The sequence below is a fragment of the Nipponia nippon genome, unplaced genomic scaffold, assembly GCF_047370975.1.
Source record: "Nipponia nippon isolate SJK-2023a ecotype South Korea unplaced genomic scaffold, ASM4737097v1 scaffold_108, whole genome shotgun sequence".
NCBI lineage: Eukaryota > Metazoa > Chordata > Aves > Pelecaniformes > Threskiornithidae > Nipponia > Nipponia nippon.
This window is the reverse complement of record NW_028262300.1, coordinates 50,334-68,941: the sequence shown is the minus strand read 5'-3', so window position 1 is coordinate 68,941 and position 18,608 is coordinate 50,334. Positions and strand designations below refer to the sequence as shown.

The window sequence follows — 18,608 nt, the reverse complement described above, 5'->3', positions numbered from 1 at the left end:
CACTGCGGCCACCTTAGGGCTCACTTCTGTCGGGCCACAGCCCAGGGCTTACCCTGACATGGCAGCTCTGTCATGGCCTCTGCACTGTGGGACCAGCATGGCCCAGGGCAGGGCCTGGGGGAAAGAGCAGCTGGAAACCCCAGGGTGAGGAAATGGGTGCTCCCTCTGGGGTGCATCACGACAACTATCAGAGAGCCATTTTGAGTAGAAACTGCCTGTGGCCAGCAGGATGGAAAAGGCTCTGTCAGCAGGATTAGTCCCCAGGCACCAGGGGCTCTCGCAGCCCCACAGCCTGACCCCGAGCCTGCTGTCCCTGAGACGCGCCCCTTCCCTACCACTGTGTCTTTGTTCTCTGCTCCCCTGATCAGCCTCAGGGAGATGACCTGACACCTGGGCAGGCAAGCAGCAGCTCCGGGTCAAAGCCCTCAGAGACTTTTAATAAGAGCCAATATGGATGCACAGTGTAAAAATGGGAATAAAAATAGAGGAAACTCCCGGCCATTTCTGCTGCCCGTGGTAAAGGGAGACGGTTCCCTGGTGCTCACAGCTCTCCCAGCTGCACAGACCTCTCCTCCCTCCTGCCTGCACCCAGCTGCACAGCAGGGATGGGCTCTCCTGGCCTGGGACTCAGGGACTGTTGTGAACCAAGCTCTGCTGTCACAGCCTTTGTGTCCTCATGGGGATGTGCCAGAGACACCTCTTCAGCATCATCATAGCCCATGCTCCCCAGGGACACGGACGAGGTGTCTCCTTCAGCTCCAGGGACCCCAGCACTTCTCCGGGAGAGCAGCCTGCCCCCTGGAAGCAGCAAGGCAGGACATTGCAGTTCACCCCACGGGGTCTGGACATCACCTTCCTCCCCACTCCTTACCATATTCAGCTCCTTCTCCCACCCCCAGTCCCTCCAAGGACAACTCCTGGGTCAGGTTCTCCTTTCCCAGGAGCTTTGGGTGTCAGTACGGTAGTGACTTGCGTGGCACCAGGGATGGTACCCCAGGAACCGGCAGCACTATCTTTCCCTCTCACCTCCAGGTGCATCCCTGGGCCCCGCGCCCTCCGCTGGTGCCCTGGGCATTTCCCAAGCTCCCTGCCTGGGGGAAGCATCATCCTCAGGGTCAGAAACCTCCCTGGCATCATCATAGCCATCCACTGGGTCACCTCCAGGCAGGACAAGAACATCTGAAAGGAGAGGGCAGCTGGTGACAGCGAGGAGATACACCCTCCAGAGCAGAGGATGCACAGGGACAGAGGGCTGAGACACTGGTGTTGGCAGCACCGCAGGAGGCCCCCATGTCCTTCCCATCTCTGATGGTGACACCTCTGTCCATCACATGGCTGCAGGGAGATCAATGCCTTCCCGCCTCTGTTACCTGGTGCTGATCCCAGACCATCCTCCTCCTCGCTGTCCCCAGGGTAGGGCTGCAGCTGGGTCAGGGACTCCTCTGAATAGGACCCTGGTGAGATGCACAGTGGGTGTTATGGAGCGAGCCCCATGGACTTGTCTCATAGTCAGCACTGCTGGGGAAGGGGGACCCACAGAGCTGGGGCTGCATGGGGAGGAGGGCTGGAAATTTACCCTGCTCCCCCAGGACAAACACCATCTCAAAGGTGCTCCCAGAGCTGCCCTAGCGCAGCCCCTTCCCTCACTCCTCGGGTGTCACATGGGGTGCAGGGGCAGGAAGAGAGGGGCTGTCCAGCTGGGATGGGCAAAGCTGGTTGGGAGGAAGCTCCTCTCCCGGGCCCAGGACCTGGATGCTCTCCCCACAGACCACACGGCCCCAGCACTGCAGGGACCATGGGCTGGGAGGCTTCAGGGGATCAGCCCTGTGTTGGGGCCAGGGGAAAGGGTCCCGCAGATGGGCCTGCAGGGAGGACCCACACCCACCTGAGCGACCAAACCTTGCCTGCTTCTCCCACACTGGGCTGTGACCAATCTCCTCATACACAGCCTCGGGGAAGAGCTCCTGAGCCCTCCTGGAGCCTGGGGACAGAGGCAGGGCTGGCACAGGGACAGGCAGAGAGAGAGGCAACGGGATCCCACTGTGCTCCCCCAAACCTGTTCCTTTGGCCAGCCCAGGACTGGTCCGACAGCACAGCCCCACTGCGCTGTCCAGGCACAGCTGCCACATCCCCAGAGAGGGCAACATTGCTGTGGAGATTATCTGGGGCAGCGTCACCCTCGCATCATCCTTTCGGAGACAGCGCTCATACCCCTCTGGCCCCTGGGCCATTCCCTGCCTTGTCTGACCTTGGAGCAGCTCCCACGTTTACTCGCCACCTGGAGCTGCCCCTTATCTGCCCCATGGGTCTATAGCAGAGCCCCTTCCCTGCTGGGGGATGGGTGAGGATGGGCAGGGCTGGGCAGAAGGACAGCTTGGGGGTCTGACAGCATGGAGATGGACTCTACTGCCCCATGCTCCTCCGGTCATCTCCCTTGCCCCAGAGCCCCCTCCAGCCCTACCCAGAGCACTGCCAGCCTTGGCCATCTCCACTCTGCCATTTCTCTCCTCGCCCCATCACTAGCTCCCCCCGCCTCTGGGCTCTCTCCATCCCTTGCTGCTGGTGACCCATGGCCAGGCAGTCAATGGGGTGGTGCATAGGACAGGTGGCAGCACACAGTCTCATCCCCCCAGCTCTGCCTGTACCCCTCAATGACACCCCGCAGCACCCCACAGCCCTTCCAGGAGGCATGGTCCCGGGGACTGCTATGGAAGGACCCACCTCTGCGCCCAGCCCTGGCGCTTAGCACTTGTCCAGCCAGGAGGGCCAGGAGCAGGCAGAGAAGGGCCCCCAGGATGATGCAGATGATGACGGGCACTGAGACTCTCCCGCTGCTGGTCAAACGACCCCGGGTAGGATCTGCATGGGCAAAAACATAGAAGGGGCAACACCAGGCCTGGGAGAGTTGAGGGCAGCACCAGTCCTGACCCCCATCACTCAAGGCAGCAGAGGGTGGAGGACCCCAGAGGTGAGTAATGGGGAAGCTTCCACCCTGCTGAGGAAATTACAGCCCTCCCCAACTCTCCCACCACCACCCCAGTGTCTCCTCCTGGGAGCTTCACACCCCAGCAAGGAGCCCCTTCCATCCAGCTGTGGGTCACAGCCTGGTGCTGAGGATACCCAGCCTCGGGCAGGAGGACAAGTTACCTGCTCGGGGTGGGGATGCTGCTGTCCTGGCTGGAGCTGCAGAGGAGGAAAAGGAGAGCGGGGCTGAGAGGACGGGTGTGTGGGTACTGGGGAGCCTCCTTCCCAACACGCCCTGTGTGTGTCTGGAGATGTCCCTGACACATCCCACCCAAATTGCCCCTCCAGTAGTGCTAGAAAGGGAGGCCGGGACAGGGCCCACAGCCTCTGCTTTGGGTGGCAGGCAGGATGGCACAGGCAGCCCAGGGGACAGCCCTGGGGCTGCAGGGCCCCACAGGTGGTGGCCTGAGGACACGCAGCTCCACTGAGGCTGCTCCCCACCTGGCACCAGGCTCCTGCACTCTGCAGGAATGGTCTCGCTCTTGGGAGGTCAGGGGCCATGCCAGGACCAAGTGGGTGAACAGCCTTCTCTAGCTCCCTGCCAACACCTGAACAAGAGGTCCCAGTCCTGCCGCTCACCTGAGCAGCGCACAGCAGCGTCTTCCTTATGCCGGCAAGCACCGCCATCCCCGGGCAAGGCCCAGCAGTGCTGCAGGGACAGCTCCGTCCCCCGGCACTCCACCTGCTCCAGCCAGATGGGGCCTTGCCCCATCCCAAATGCGGCCTCATTCAGGGCAGACACCGCAGGGCCACAGCCCAGCTGCCTGCACACCACCTCAGCATCTTGGATGTCCCAGGAGTCATCGCACACCGTCCCCCAAGAGCCACGGTGCCAGACCTCCACTCTGCCCGAGCACCCGTCCTCGCCTCCCACGGCACGAATCTTCTCCCTGTCTGGAGAAGGCAAAGACCTCCCGTGGCACCCAGACAGCAGGCAGAGCCCTGCCAGACAAGAAGGGTACACAGAGGAGCAGCTCAATACCTGTGCAGCTCGTGGAGTTGGGGCATGGGGCCAACGGGGCCAGGGACATTTCTGGGCGTCGCCCTGAAGAAAGAAACCCTGTAGTGAAGGGGCTGGTTCAGGGGATCGTGCAGAACACAGCAAGGCTGAGCTCTACTTGTGCCTCCCTGTACCATCTTGGTCATGGCAGCATCTGAACCCCAGTCATTCAGGGGACACGCGCAGGTCTAGGGGGACCCTGACTGCTCAGCCCCTAAAGGTCCCTGGTTCACAGAGCAGCGGTAGTGTGTCTATGGAGGGGAGACTCTTCTGAACCCTGTCTGGTCTCTTCTGAGACCTCACCTGGACATGGCTCTGCCTCTTCCAGGTGCTAGTGGCAACCTGGGTGGCAACTGCTGCTGGACATGTGTGGCTGGGGTCATATTTGTGCCACCGGCAAGAGTAGGGTCTGACACGGGAAGGAGAAGCCCCTCCAAGCTCTTTCTCTGCCTTTGGCTGTGCCCAGCGGGGAGCAGGAGCTGGGGTGACACTGGTGCCCGAGTGGCTCAGAGTTACCGTTGCAGGTGATGTGGATCTCGTCTCGCAGGTCTTCACATGACTGTGCATCCCAGGGAGTGGAGGGACACTGCCAGAAGGAGCTGGTTTTCTCCCCACACTGCACGTTATCCAGCCACGCAGGGCCAGACAGCCTGCCATAGGGCAGCTGTGTTTCCAGGGATCCTCCATCCCCGCAGCCTAGCTCCTTGCATGCCAGCGACACCGTGTCGAGAGTCATCGAGTTGGAGCAAATGCTCCCCCATGTCCCGTTGTAGAAAACCTGCAGGCGCCCGGAGCAGCCATCGCTGTTCTCCAGCCTCAGGGCCACGAACTCTGGAAGGAAAGGCACCAAGGGGGAACAGGCTGGTCTGGGGCTGTGGGAGAGGGGACGCCTCTGCACTCGCCAGGCCCTCAGCCAGGCAGGGGCATGGCCAGCACATCCCTCTTGCACCCAGGAGCAGAGAAAAGTCCCTGATGCACTGACACCCCTGCCCTTCCCGATAACACTTGGGAACTGCTGAGCTCCCCAGGGACCCCCAGTGGGACTGAGGGTGCCCGTGCACGGGTGCCTGCAGCATGGGCTCAGGCAGGAGTTCAGAGGCAGCCAGGGACAGCCTTTGCCGTGCCAGGCTCTCCCCGCGTCCTGGCCTCCCCACGAACCAGGGTCCCACCACAGACCTGAGCAGATGATTCCTGCGTCCTCTTTGTGCCCGCAGTCGTGCTGCCCCCAGGGCCTGGCAGGGCAGTCCCAGAGGGCAGCTTCATACCCGGAGCAGTTCATGCCATCCAGCCAGATCTGTCCGGAGCCTTCCCCGAACCAAGCGGAGCCAGTTGCCTCCACTGCCCCTCCACAGCCCAGCTGGTGGCAAATGACGGCAGCATCAGACAGGTCCCAGCCATCGTCGCAGACGGTCCCCCAGCTGCCCTGGTAATAGATCTCCACTCTCCCGGCGCAGCGTCCAGACCCATTCACCAGCCGGACCTGCCGGCTCCCTGCAGTGGGGAGAAACCCCAGTTGCTGTCAGGGGCTGGCTGCCCACCCACCTCATCATCTGGGGGGCCTGTGCAGTGCCGCTCACCCCAGCAAATGACTCCCACGTCCTCCGCAACCCCTGCCGCCAGTGCACTCTTGGGCAGGGAGGTGTTGCATTGGGTCAGGTTGGTCTCATGCCCTGCGCACCGGACCCCTCGCAGCCCTACGGGGCCCGTCCCTCGCTCAGGCTTTGGGGGGTTGTAGGCTTTCTCTGCCTGTCCGCACTGCAGCTGCCGGCACACCACGTTGGCCTCCTGCATGTCCCACTGGTCATCCAGGACTCTGCCCCACGTCCCACGCTGGAAGATCTCCACTCGCCCGTCGCACCGGCTCCCTCCACCCACCAGCCGCAGGGACGCAAAGCTGGCCGAGCCTGAGGAGAGCAGAGATGCCACAGCCATTGGCGGCACAAGGGAGCATGGCACCCTTCAGGGAGGACGGCAAGGGGGAGTTTTCAAAAAAAACAGGGCAAGATTGAGCCTTGTGCTGACAAGAAGCAAGGGCAGAGCCCAGGCCCGCTCTGCAGCTCACACCCAGGTCTGCTGCTGCTGGGGGCACCCAGGCAGCTCCAGCATGGGTGGTGGGAGGAAGCTCTGCAGGGCTCTCTGTGGGGATGGGATGTGGTTGTCTGCAGCTAGAGGGATGGAGCAGAGCCCTGCAGCCCTGTCCTGGGCTCATCCCACAGCAGAAAAACACAGGAGCCCAGGCCTGCCAGTGGCACCAGGGCCTAAGCCGCTGCCCTGGGGGCAGATGGCTGCCTCCATTCAGTCCCCTGCTCTCCCACAGCAGAGCAGTCACTCTGAGCAGGCAAAGCCCTCCAGAAGGCTCCTGGGGAAGCAAGGGTTTCTCCAGGGAGAAATTCAGCCTGGTACTGCCATGGGACCCCTGCTTTGGGTGGCCATGTCGCACACAAAGGGCAAATGGACTTAATGCAGCACTTTCCCAGCACTCACCTGAGCAAATGACAGCGGCGTTGCTCCCATGGGGGCACGGTGAGGCCCCCAGGGTGATCACTGGGCACTGTCCCAGGTGGGCTTCAGTCCCGTCACAGTGGAATGAGTCTCTCCAGACAGGGCCAGTCTCTCTCCCAAAATGTTCTCCTCCAGGAATGGACTCGGCAAACCCGCAGTTGAGTTGACGACAGAGAACGTGGGCATCCGAGAGATCCCAGCGGGAGGCACAGAGGGTCCCCCAGGTCCCCAGCACCTGGGCCTCCACCCTCCCTGCACACGCCGTGCTGCCGTTCACCAGCCTGAACCCTGTGTACTCTGGGGACAGAGAAGGAGGACTGAGGGTGGATTGGTGCTCCTGTACCCTCAGTAGCTGGCGCAGAGGCCAGGGGGACAGCATGCCTTTCTTCTCCTTCTGCACTATTTTCATGCTGCAGACAACCCATCACCCCTCCTGTCCTCACACCCAGCCCATCATGGTCCTTGCTCTGTTCCCCAACCCCTGGCACAGCTCAGGTGTTCAACACCCCACCCTGAGTCCTTACGTGTGCAGGTGACAATAGTGCTGTTCGCATAGGTGCAAGGCTGGTCCCTCGCAGACCCCCTGGGGCAGGAGGTGAGGAGGGATTCATTCCCCACACACTGCAGCTCTCCATCCCACATGGGACCCATCCCTTCTCCAAAGTGAGCTGCCCCAGCCACAGGCAGGGCCACACCGCACTGCAACTCCCTGCAGACCACGTCAGCAGCTTTGGGACCAAAGCTGGAATCACAGACAGTTTTCCACTGGTGCCCATCATGGATCTCCACACGTCCTGAGCAGTGGCTCTTCCCTTCCACCAGCCGGACAAATCCTGGAAAAAAAAGAAAACAACTGAGAGCTCTCTGGCAGTTCCCACATCACCTCCAAGCAGGCTGTGACCAAATGGCCCATTGCACATCCCAGGGGAAGCTGTTGGGGGAGTGTTGGAGACACAAACACATCCAGGCCCCCCTGCACCTCTTCTCTACACCATCACAGCACTCAAGGGTATGTGTCTATCCCAGACCCACAGCAGACCCTGACAACCACATTGCCACCTTTGGGACCAAAGCGTGAGTCACATGCAATTTTCCAAGGGTCACGGTCACAGCTCACTATACGTCCTTAGCAGGGGCTATTCCCTCTGACCAGCCAGCAAGATCGCAGAGCAACCAAAGACCCCTGAAAGTTCCCACAGCCCTCTGACAGTCCCCTGACCATGTCCCACCTGATCTCCAAGGTGGCCAAAGGCAAAAAGCCCCACGACCACCCCAGCTGCTCTCAGGGGATGCTGATGGCACAAACAAAGCAGGACCCACCTGCCGCTCCTCAGAAATAAGCCCAGCACATGTGAGCTTGCTTCTGTCCCAAACCCACTGCCACAGGCACTGCTCAGACAATCTGCTGCTGCCCCACAGACCTTGGGCTGCCTGGCACTGGTCCCTGGGCACTGCAGCACCCAGAGCTCTTGGGGTCCAGGGAAATGAGCCCAGACACTCTTGGCTGCTGCAGCTCTCTCTGCCCCACTGAGCTCAGGGCCAGGCATGAGGAACCTCTTGGTGCCACCAGAAACAGGCCGTGCTCCCAGGGGGGTCTTGGGCGGTTGGGGCACTGCTGGGAGATGGGACATGTCACAGGGCACAAGCATAGTGAGGCTGTACCTGTGGTTGGCATCTGTGGCAGCCCCCTGCTACGGCACCTGCCCAGGCAAAAGGTCCTCAGTCCTGGCCAGAGCGCACTGCTGGATGCTCATGTCCCTGGCCAACAGCCGGGCAGAGGGCAGGAGAGTGGACAGAAGAGCAGCCCTGGGCTTACACAAGCTCCCAGTGCAAGGGCAGGCACAGAGGAGAGCCAGTCAATGCTGGCAAATCCAGAAGTGCAAGGCGGCCAGGGGCTGGGACAGACATAAGAGGCTGGGCAGCAGGTCAGCGCTCCTGGATGGGACCGTGTCCCCACGGGCAGGCTCTCATGGGGTGACCCTGGGAGATGAATGAGGTGCCACATGACACCTTGCTCCACAGACCAGGCCAAGCGCTCCTCCTCTCCGAGCAACCCCTTTGCTTCAGCCAAGGGACTTGTGCCTGCCAGGGAGCACAACCCCAAAGCAGCTACCATCCCATGCCCTTCCCCGGTGCTGTGGGTGGCCATGTGAGTCACTCTTGGTGCCTCTGGCATGGGGGGACCTGGCCCTTGGCACGGCCAGGCAGGTCCTGGGTGAATACAAGGAGAAAGATGGGAATCAACAGACAATGCAGGGCAGGGTGGGGGATTCATCTGAGCCAGCTCAGAGGCCAGGCAGAGTATGGGCACCTTAGGTTAGGCTCCCTCTGGGCTTTTCCCAGGGACTGGGAACACCAGCAATGACAGCCTCAGCTCGGCAGTGCGACTGGCCACATTGGGCGATGCTCTGGTGCCCACTTGTTGCTCCCTGAGGGCACAGCCAGGTCTCTATTCCATCCCAGCCCCAGAGGTGAGGAATAGGCTGTCCCCTTACCTGAACACATCACTCCAGCGTCACCATCATGAAGGCAATCATTTTCACCCCATCCTCCGTGTGGGCAGTCAGAGAGGGCAGATTCGGTGCCATTACAGCCAACAGCATCCATCCAAATGGGGCCAGATCCTGGCCCAAAGTGTCCATACTGAGGAGCTCCAACAGCAGACCCACAGCCCAGCTGCTTACAAACCACTGCTGCATCGTTCATGTCCCAGTAGTCACCACACACTGTCCCCCACTTGCCCTGTTGTTTCACCTCCACTCTCCCAGCACAGTGCCTGCTGCCGTTCACCAGCCTCACCTCCACAGCACCTTCAAACACTGACACAGGACCAGTCAGGACAGCACTCAGCCCCAGCACTGTGGGTCTGAGGGAACCCCTGCCCGGGTGGAGTCAGAGGTGCCAGGGTGGGAGCCCACTCCCCTCCAGGATGTCCCTGGGGCACTGCAGGGGCCCCTTCTATCCCCACGGGCTGCGCAAGCCTGAGGATGCCCAGCTCCACTCCTGCTGGGTCATTTGTGGCCCCACAGACTTTGGCACCTCCTTCCACCACAACGGCCCCCTGCAACCTACCCTTGGCCCACACCCACCCAGGGCACTCATCCCTCCCCAGACAGCACCCTGAGAAGAGACCTGCCCCCACCCGGGCTCCCCCAGGCACACACTGCTGCTTCTCCCCAGGGCCCTGAGATCCCCTGCACCACAGCCTGCCCTGGGCATCTCTCAGCTCATCCTCCACCCTCAGCCCTTTACGTGTCCCCTCTGGTGCAACATGATGATCCCAGTGAGCCCTCCCAACCCATGCCCCCTCCTTGTCCTTGGGCATCAGCCCAGCCCTGCCCTTGTCTAGGATCCCCCAGGAAGGTCATCTCTCTGCCAGCCTGTGGGAACAGACACCCCAGGTCCCTTGTCTCCACAAGCACAACCTGCCCCCCTAAGGCTGGAGCTCACCCCAGTGCTCAACACCCCACCCTGAGCTCTTACATGTGCAGGTGACAACAGCGCTGTTTGTGTGGGTGCAGGGCTGGTCCCTGGGGGACTCCCTGGGGCAGGCGGCGAGGAGGGATTCATTCCCCACACACTGCAGCTCTCCATCCCACATGGGACTCATCCCTTCTCCAAAGTGAGCTGCCCCGGCCACAGGCAGGGCCACACCGCACTGCAGCTCCCTGCAGACCACGTCAGCAGCTTTGGGACCAAAGCTGGAATCACAGACAGTTTTCCACTGGTCCCCATCATGGATCTCCACACGTCCTGAGCAGTGGCTCTTCCCTTCCACCAGCCGGACAAATCCTGGAAAAAAACTAAAATAACTGGGAGTTCCCAGAGCCCTCTGGCAGATACATGACCACATCCTGCATCACCTCCAAGCAAGCCGTGACCAAATGGCCCATTGCACATCCCAGGGGAAGCTGTTGGGGGAGTGTTGGTGACACAAACACATCCAGGCCCCCCTGCACCCCTTCTCTACACCATCGCAGTACTAGAGGTTATGTGTCTGTTGCAGCACCAGGCACTGCTCAGACAACCTGCTGCTGCACAAGGCACCCTGTGCTGCCTGGCATGGTCCCCCCAGCACTGCAGTGGTGCGAGCAGTTTGGGTCCAGGAGAACTGGCCTAGATGATAATGACTGCTGCAGCCTGCTCAGCGCCTGCAGAGTTTGGGATCAGGCAGGACCATCACCTTGATGCAGCCAGAAATGCACCCCTCTCCCAGGGGAGTTCTGGGGCATTGGGAGGTTCCTGTTAGGGGCAGATGTCACGGAGCACAGCAATGGTGTGGCTGTTACCATGGCTGGTGCCTGTCCAGACCCCTCCGATGCCTGCTCAGATAGGGTGTCCTCAGCCAGGCACACAGTGCTCTGCCCAGAGGTGCACAGGTCCCAAGCCAACAGCCAGGCAGAGGGACAGGAGACCCGCATGCCCCCCTGGGCTCATGCTGGCTCAGAGGGTAACAGCAGGCACAGGTGAGAGTCAGTAAATGATGCCAAAGCCTCTGTTTCTTGGGGCAGTGTGGGGAACCATGGGCAGGCAGGAGAGGCTGGGCAGCAGGTCAGCGCTGCCTGCATGGGGCCGTGCCCCTGTGGGGCTGTCACAGCCCCAGTGACCTCCCAGTATGAGCCTGGGCATGCCATGATGCAGAAGGGAGCAGCCAGACTCAAGCAGCTGCCAAGCTCCTGAGCCTCGCAGTGCTGGACCACACAGCCGAGCCCCGGGGACAGGCAGCGAAGGGCTGTGCGCCACCCTGCTCCTCTCCCAGGGCCCAGCACTCATGCTCTCCAAAAAGCCCTTTTGATTCAGTTGAGGTACTCATGCCTGTCAAGGGGAATGACCTGGGGGACCAGCCATCTCATGCCGTTCCTCCAAGGTGTGGAGTGCCAAGCAAGTCCCCCCTGGTTTCTCCAGCTCAGGGACCCTCAGCACTGTTAGCTGGGAACTGGCAGAATGGGTGGAGACCAGTGGAGATCAGCGGACACCCCAGGGCAGGGATGGAAGATTCATCTGCAGCCCAAGACACTGACTGAAGAGGGGCTGAGACACTGTGGCAGGGTCAGTTCACCCTGCGGTAGGCTCCCTCTGGGCTTTTCCCAGGGACTGGGAACACCAGCAACGACAGTCCCAGCTTGGCAGTGTGACCAGCCACATTGGGCAGTGCTCCACTGCCTACCTGTTTCTCCCTGAGGGCACACCCAAGGTCCCTTCCCCCATCACATTGGCAAAGGGGAGGAACAAGCTGTCCCCTTACCTGAACACATTGCTCCAGCGTCCCACCTATGATCACAGTCATGTTTACCCCATCCTCTGTGCGGGCAGTCAGACAGGGCAGATTCGGTGCCATTACAGCCAACAGCATCCATCCAAATGGGGCCAGATCCTGGCCCAAAGTGTCCATACTGAGGGGCTCCAACAGCAGACCCACAGTCCAGCTGCTTGCAAACCACTGCCGCATCGTTCATGCTCCAGTAGTCACCACACAGTCCCCCACTGGCCCCCATGTTTCACCTCCACTCTCCCAGCACAGTGCCTGCTGCCGTTCACCAGCCTCACCTCCACAGCACCTTCCAACAGAAACATGGGACCAGTCAGGCACAGCACCAAGCCCCAGCACTGTGGGTCTGGGGGAAGTCCCTGCTCAGGCCATGTCAGAGGTACCAGGGTGGGAGCTCTCTCCCCTCCAGGCTGTCCCCAGGGCAGTGTGGGGGTCCCTTCTATCCCCATGGGCTGCACAAGGCTGGAGGTGTGCAGTTCTGGCCCTGCTGGGTCATTCGCCATCCCGCTGCACAAGGCACCTTTTCCCACCCCAACGGCCACCTGCCCCCTGCCCACACACACCTGCACACTGTGCCCACCCCTGCACAGGGCACCCTCTTTCCCTGAGCCCAGCACCCCCTGGACAGCCCCGTGTACCCAGGCCTGCAGCTTCCCATGCAAATCGCCTGCCCTGGCACCATCCATACCCACCCCCACCCCCAGGGCTTTCTGTGCTCCCACCAAGACGATTCCGATGATCCCCCCACCCACATCCCCTCCTCACCCCTGGTGTCAGCCCAGCCTCTGCACTGGGCCAGGCCTCCCAGGAAGGATGTCTCTCTACGTAGATTCCCCCGTCCCCTTCTCTCTGCGGGGCACAAACTGCCCTCATGGGGTCAGGGCTCCCCTGGAACAAGGGGGCAGTCAGCAGCAGACAAACCCTCCGGGGTACCCCAGAGGCTGGCAGTGCCCTGGGGATCTCTGCGTGCTGCCGTCACCAGCTAGGCCACCACTGCCTCCAGAGGCACAGTGCTGGGCATCAGGGGGTCCCAAAAGGGTACCCCAGGACAGGCTGTCTATGAATACAGCCAGGCACAGGCTGCCTTCAACACCGGAGCCCTGGAAAAGGAGGTACTCTCCCACCCAGACAGGCAGGCACAGGGTCCATGGACTTGAGCACCTTCTGACCCTCATCTCAGTAGCACCTGCAAAGCAACCCATTCCCAGACAGATCCCGATGACCATGCGGGTACCTGCTGGCCCTGGGCTGTGGGACAATGGAACTGGCACTTACCTCTGCACAGCTGTACCCAGAGGAGCAGCCGGAGCAGCCACAGCATCTGAGGGGACAGGAGTCCCTCGGTGCCCATCCAGAGCCTCCTGCCCTGCCAGCACATCCCTGCCGTGCCACACTCCCTGCCACAGCTCCTGGGGACTCATGGGGACAGTGATGACAGGAGGGCAATATATCTCTGCAGATCCCAGCCCAGCTACAGGACGAGCCAATCAAAGCAGCAGGACCTTTTTAGACATTATCGGGAGCTATCTCCCCTCCGACACAGCCCAACCCTCCAATGAACTTCTCCAGTGCCATTCATGACCATATATGAGAGACGGCTCTGCTGCAGGTGTCACGTCACTGTGGTGGGGGGCCGTCACAGGACAGGGCTGGTGGTGGTGGTGGGAAATGGGTTTTTCACCCCTTGAACCCTGCTGTGTTGACCAGGAGCACTGAGCATCTCCTATGCCAGGCACATCCAAGAGCCCAAGATGAGAATTTCAAGCAGCCCCCGTGCCATGGGAACCACAGGGCTGGGACTGCACCGGAGGCTGTGTCAGGAAGGGAAGGAAGGAGCCCCTGACCCTGCTACAGACCCCGCTGTGCTGGGAGCAGCAGCTGGGAAAGGGCCTTAGCCCAGGCCAGAGCCCCATCCCAGGGGTGCTGGCTCACCCATCCTTCCCTGGAGAGCCCCATGGAAGGTCCCTCGTATCCCTGCCCTGGCAGCAGACCCACAGCCCAGAGGCTCAGACAAGTCCCTGACTCTCAGCCTGTCACCAAGGGGCCGTTATTCCCCACAGGTGGATCAGGAGCTCCAGCCTGCAGGTGCACAAACCACAGCCCCCGTGGCCTCGCAGCGCTCCCTGCGCTCCCCCCCGCAGCGCCCAGGCAGGAAGTTTCCTGTGGTTTCCTCCTGGCACCGTGCCCAGGCACATCCCGGCGGTGCCCCAGAGCCACCCCCACCCCGACTGCTCCAGCCAGGGCTGCAGGGGCTGCTCCTTCGGCCTCGCAGACACAGGGCTGGGCAGCTCCCGTCCCCCGTGATGCCCTTGGGACAGCACACGGCCGCTCTGCACCGAGCCCCACAGCCATGGGGTGCCATTGGTGATGTGACCACTGCCACCCTCCTACTGCCACCTCTGTGTGCTTATGGGTTATACTGACGGTGACCTCACACCCTCCTACTGCCAATACTGCGTGCGCATGAATTACACTGTCACACGTGTGTGCTGTGTATGGACTTCTGCTGATGATGGTTCTTTCAAAAAGTCGTATTTGGGCGTGGTCTAAATATTATTTTGGTGACATCAGAAGCACCTACATGAGCTATGTGCCAGCCCCTGGCCTATCTGCTGCTCAGCCACAGATGATGTCATAGCATCTACCTCTGATATTGGCCTGCTCCTGGCCTATCGGCTACTCAGGCACCCATGACCTCACAAGTACATGTACACCTATCTGCCATGTACTCGCTGTTGGGGTACTCAGCCTCTGGTGACCTCACAGGCACCTATAAGGGCTATGCACCTGGTCCTGGCCTATCAGCTATTCAGCCAAGAGTGACATCACAAGTACATACCCAAGCCATGTGTCTCCTTCTGGCCTATCAGCTACTCAGGCACCAGTGACCTGACCACCACATATCCACCTACTTGCTATCCACTCGCCTATGAGATACAAAGGCACAAGTGACCTCACAAGCTCCGACACAAGCCATGTGCATGCTTTTGGCCTATCAGCTACTCGGGCATCAGTAATCTCACAACCACTTACACAAGCCATGTGCCAGCTCTCAGCCTATCATCTACTCAAGCACATACCAACCTATTTGCTATGTGCTGACATGGCGGGGTGACCTCATGTGGCAGCCCCCACCCACTCACTTGCTCACTCCCCATCAGTGGGATGGAGGAGGGAACTGGAAGGGCAAAAGCGAGAAAACAAATCTCATGAGTCGAGATAAAGACAGTTTAATAAGTGGAGGAGTAAGCATTCACAGCAGGAGATCGATGCCCGGCCAGTCTCTGAGCAAAGGATACTTTGGAGAACACACCCTCCTCCCCAGTTTTATTGCTGACCATGACATCATATAGCGTGGAATATCGATTTGGTCAGTTGGGGTCAGCTATCCTGGCTTTGTCCCCCCCCAGCCTCTTGCCACAGCCAGCCTCCTTGCTGTCAGGGCAGAGCGAGAAACAGAGAAAGCCTTGACACTGTGCAAGCACTGCTCAGCAATAGCTACAATGTCGGCGTGCTGTCAAAGCTGTTTTGGCCACCAAAGCAAAGCACAGCACCATAGGGGCTGCTAAGAAGAAAATCAATTTCATCCCAGCCAGACCCAGTACAATCTCCACCCCTTATTCCATACCATGTGCATCCTGCACAGGTCCTACAGTATTCAATACATTTCCATCCACCACCACCACTCCCTTCCCCATCCTTTCACATGACATAGACACAGCATACTGGGTTTGGCTGGTGTGGCTCAGGGGGACCTGGACAAGTCCCAGCACACTCCTGACTTCTCCCCTCACTCAGTCAGCCAGAGCTTTTTGAAACATTCAATCAGGTTATCAACCTCAGGGCAAGGAATCACATGTATCACCAGCCCGCACCCCACAGCGGTCTTACAGGTAGCTGTGAGATCCCCCACAACCCTGGGGAAAGAGAGTTCCCCACCAGCACCCTTCCCCTCTCTTTGGCACCTCAAAATCCAGTTTGCTGTTCATGGGCTCATTGGCTAGTTCCTCTTGTTCACATGGTCTTTGCTCAGATCCTCTGTGGGTCTTTTCCATATGGTCCCCATGCACATACTCTTCTGAAGCTGGCATTTTGTCCTGGTTTTTCATGTTTGCAGACAGTGTTGCCTGTGTCTTGCAGCAGAGAAAAAAGCTGAGCGTCTTCCCCAGTTCACCCTGCATGGCCATCCTGCTGGGCTGGGATGCGGGAGCCTCCTAGGCTGGTTCACAGCATTGGGCTCTTCTTTGTATGCTGACAGGATTTGGGCCAAGGGCCCCTTGGTGGCCATCGCCCTCGGGCACGTTCCAGCTTGTCTGTGTCCTCCCCACCCTCTTGAGGTTCCCCCCACCCCAGACATGTCTGGGCTGCTTCTGCAGCCTGGTAAAGTGGGGGACCTCGACCCACCCTTGTCCTTTGCTTTCTATTCACATTTAAACTCTGATTATTCATTCCAGTAGCTCTTATTAAAGAAGGTTTTATCCATTTGATACCTATGTTGTAATGGCTATATAGATTCAATTTCTCTACCTTTATAAATGTTTACATATATATATATAAAAAGGCATACACATGTATATGTTTATAGAAGTATATGTATTTAAAATATTGTATCTAATCATAAATAAATAAAAATATAGTTATACTTATTTGTACACTCAGTTTTAGATATCTTTCTAAAAATGTTTCTATTGTACATCAATCTGCATATTTTTCTATCCGAGCACTTCCTTGTCCAAAGGAGGCAGGCAGCCAATCAAAGGGCTGCATGGGAACACATGGGTCTGACGGTGTCAAAGAAATGGCTGCCAGCCAACCACAGTGCAGTATGAGAACCTGTGGGGAATGAGGCTGTCACAAGTGGCGGCCTCCCTGTATGTAATGACGGGGGGCTTCCCTTGCTGACTGCTTCTGGGTGCAGCGGGAGGGGAGGCTCCTCTTGCCAGCCAATCACAGGATTTCCTGAGAAGACGTGGGTTCGATGCTCTCAAGCAATTACAGTCAGCCAACCACAGAGCAGTGTGATGTTTAAGATCATGGCAGCTCACTGTCGTCAAATGGTGGCACCACGTCATAAAATGGCACCACCACCCCCCAAATGGCAGACCAAACAAAATGGTGGCCAAAACAAAATGGCAGCCCCGGCGTAAGCAGGGAAAGGGCCTTCTGGGTCAGATGTACTTCCGGGTCAACCAGAAGGGGGTGACTGCTCCTTCCAGCCAATCACAACCAAGCACGTGACCAGTAGAGGGGAGTGCCTTCCGGGGCAAATGGCCCCTGAGGCTGCTGGGAAGGGGCGGGACTTCTGCTGGCAGCTGGTGGGCGGGGCATGGTGCGTGTCTGCCCTCTGGTGGCCGTGGTGCCTGGGCTCCTGGCATGTTCCAGGGCCGTGACCCAAATGAGCACAAGGAAGGCTCGTGGTGAGGTAAAAATGCTCCTTTGAACCGCTGTCAGAGAATGGGTCACTGTGGTGTCAGAGCTTCAGTGTCTGTGCCTGACGTGAGGACTTTCCCGCCTCCCTGTGCTTCCAGGCTGCAGAACCCTTCTCCAAAAAACCGCTGCGGGACCCTCCTGGGTCTCGTGGGAAAATGTGCACGACTGTGCCGAGGATCCCCTGGGAGCAGGGACAGCACAAAGCCTTTTCCGCGTGCCTCCTCCCCTGGACGTGGTCTCCCTCTTTATCAGCACCTGAAGCCCCCCTCCATCTCCTCCCCATCCCTGGGTCTGGTGATGGCAGCTCTGTACTCGGTGCCTCCAGCAGTGACCCCCCTCACCTACAGCATGAGGAACCAGGAGCTCAAGGGTGGAATTAGGATTACATGAAAGTTTCTGCAATAGTGATCAACTCTGCGTCTCTCCCCGCAAATGACTCCCAGGATATCCCATCCAAAAGTGGTGCTTTGGTGTATTGTCATTATTGTTACCAATACCCTTATCATTACCTTTGCCATTATTGTTACTTGTGGTTGTAATGTTCCTAGAGAAATGTTTGGATTTGTCTCACTTCTCCAGAGGCATGAACCTGCTCTGTCTCACCTGGAGCCTGGGTAAGAGTGTGTCTAACACCGGGGCGGAGCTGACTCCCCCATAGCCTCTCTGTAATAAAACGGGATCTCCCCCATGCCGTGGGGAGATGAGCAGCCGCCATCCCCATCCAGCTGGAGCTGCTCCACACCCAGAGCAGCAAGGCCAGTGTGGAGTCGCCCTGTGACCCCAGGCACCACAGCCAAATCACTCTGCAGAGCAGCATCACCAGCTCGGGGCCCTGCAGGGGGGGGGGTGGTGGTGAGGAACTGCCAGGTAGATGAGAGGAGGGCTAGGGAGAGCTCAGAACAGAGGTGACCTGGGCTGGAAATTGCCTCAGAGACAAAAACACCAGCTGTCCTGGTTTCAGCTAGGAAAGAGTTAAATTTTTTCCTAGTAGCTGGTATAGTGCTGCGTTTTGGATTTAGTATGAGAGTAATGTTGATAACAGACTGATGTTTTAGTTGTTGCTAAGTACTGTTGCTAAATTGTTGCTAAGTCCCTGCATCCTCCTTCTTGCTGCGCTTCAAGACAAGACATTTGCTGTCTTCCAGTCATCAGGAACCTCACCAAATCCCCTTGACCTTTCAAACATGATTTCAAGTGGCCTTACAAGGACATCAGCCATCTTCCTCAGCACTCATGAGTGCATCCCCTCAGGTCCCACGCACTTATGCACGTGCGGTTTGTTTCAATGTTCCCTAACCTGAGACTCCTGCACCAAGGGTAAGTCTTCCTTGCTCCTTGCCTCTGGTCTTGGGGGCCTGGGATTCCTGAAGGGTGGTCTTACCA

General features: G+C 59.1%; 1 protein-coding gene across 1 annotated transcript; it reads right to left on the bottom strand.

Annotated features, from left to right (window-relative positions):
- Window positions 1–1,009: 1,009 nt before the first annotated feature.
- On the bottom strand, window positions 1,010–9,410 carry LOC148056965 (antigen WC1.1-like). The gene is made up of 13 exons (XM_087746827.1): window positions 9,022–9,410; window positions 7,051–7,359; window positions 6,509–6,823; window positions 5,602–5,928; window positions 5,201–5,515; window positions 4,541–4,855; window positions 4,007–4,084; window positions 3,604–3,918; window positions 3,148–3,183; window positions 2,722–2,859; window positions 1,886–1,999; window positions 1,371–1,454; window positions 1,010–1,179 (listed from the first exon to the last, which is right to left on the bottom strand). The coding sequence occupies exons 1-13, from the start codon at window positions 9,230–9,232 to the stop codon at window positions 1,010–1,012; spliced, it is 2,727 nt and encodes a 908-aa protein (XP_087602953.1). The 5' UTR covers window positions 9,233–9,410.
- Window positions 9,411–18,608: the final 9,198 nt, after the last annotated feature.

Excerpts from the sequence above, each read along its gene's own strand:
- LOC148056965 (XM_087746827.1), bottom strand. The coding sequence starts at position 9,232 with ATGAACGATGCAGCAGTGGTTTGTAAGCAGCTGGGCTGTGGGTCTGCT. Across the intron at positions 6,824-7,050 it reads CACTATTGTCACCTGCACAC|AGTACACAGGGTTCAGGCTG; the intron begins GTAAGGACTCAG and ends CTCTGTCCCCAG. Across the intron at positions 1,180-1,370 it reads TGGTCTGGGATCAGCACCAG|ATGTTCTTGTCCTGCCTGGA; the intron begins GTAACAGAGGCG and ends CTCTCCTTTCAG.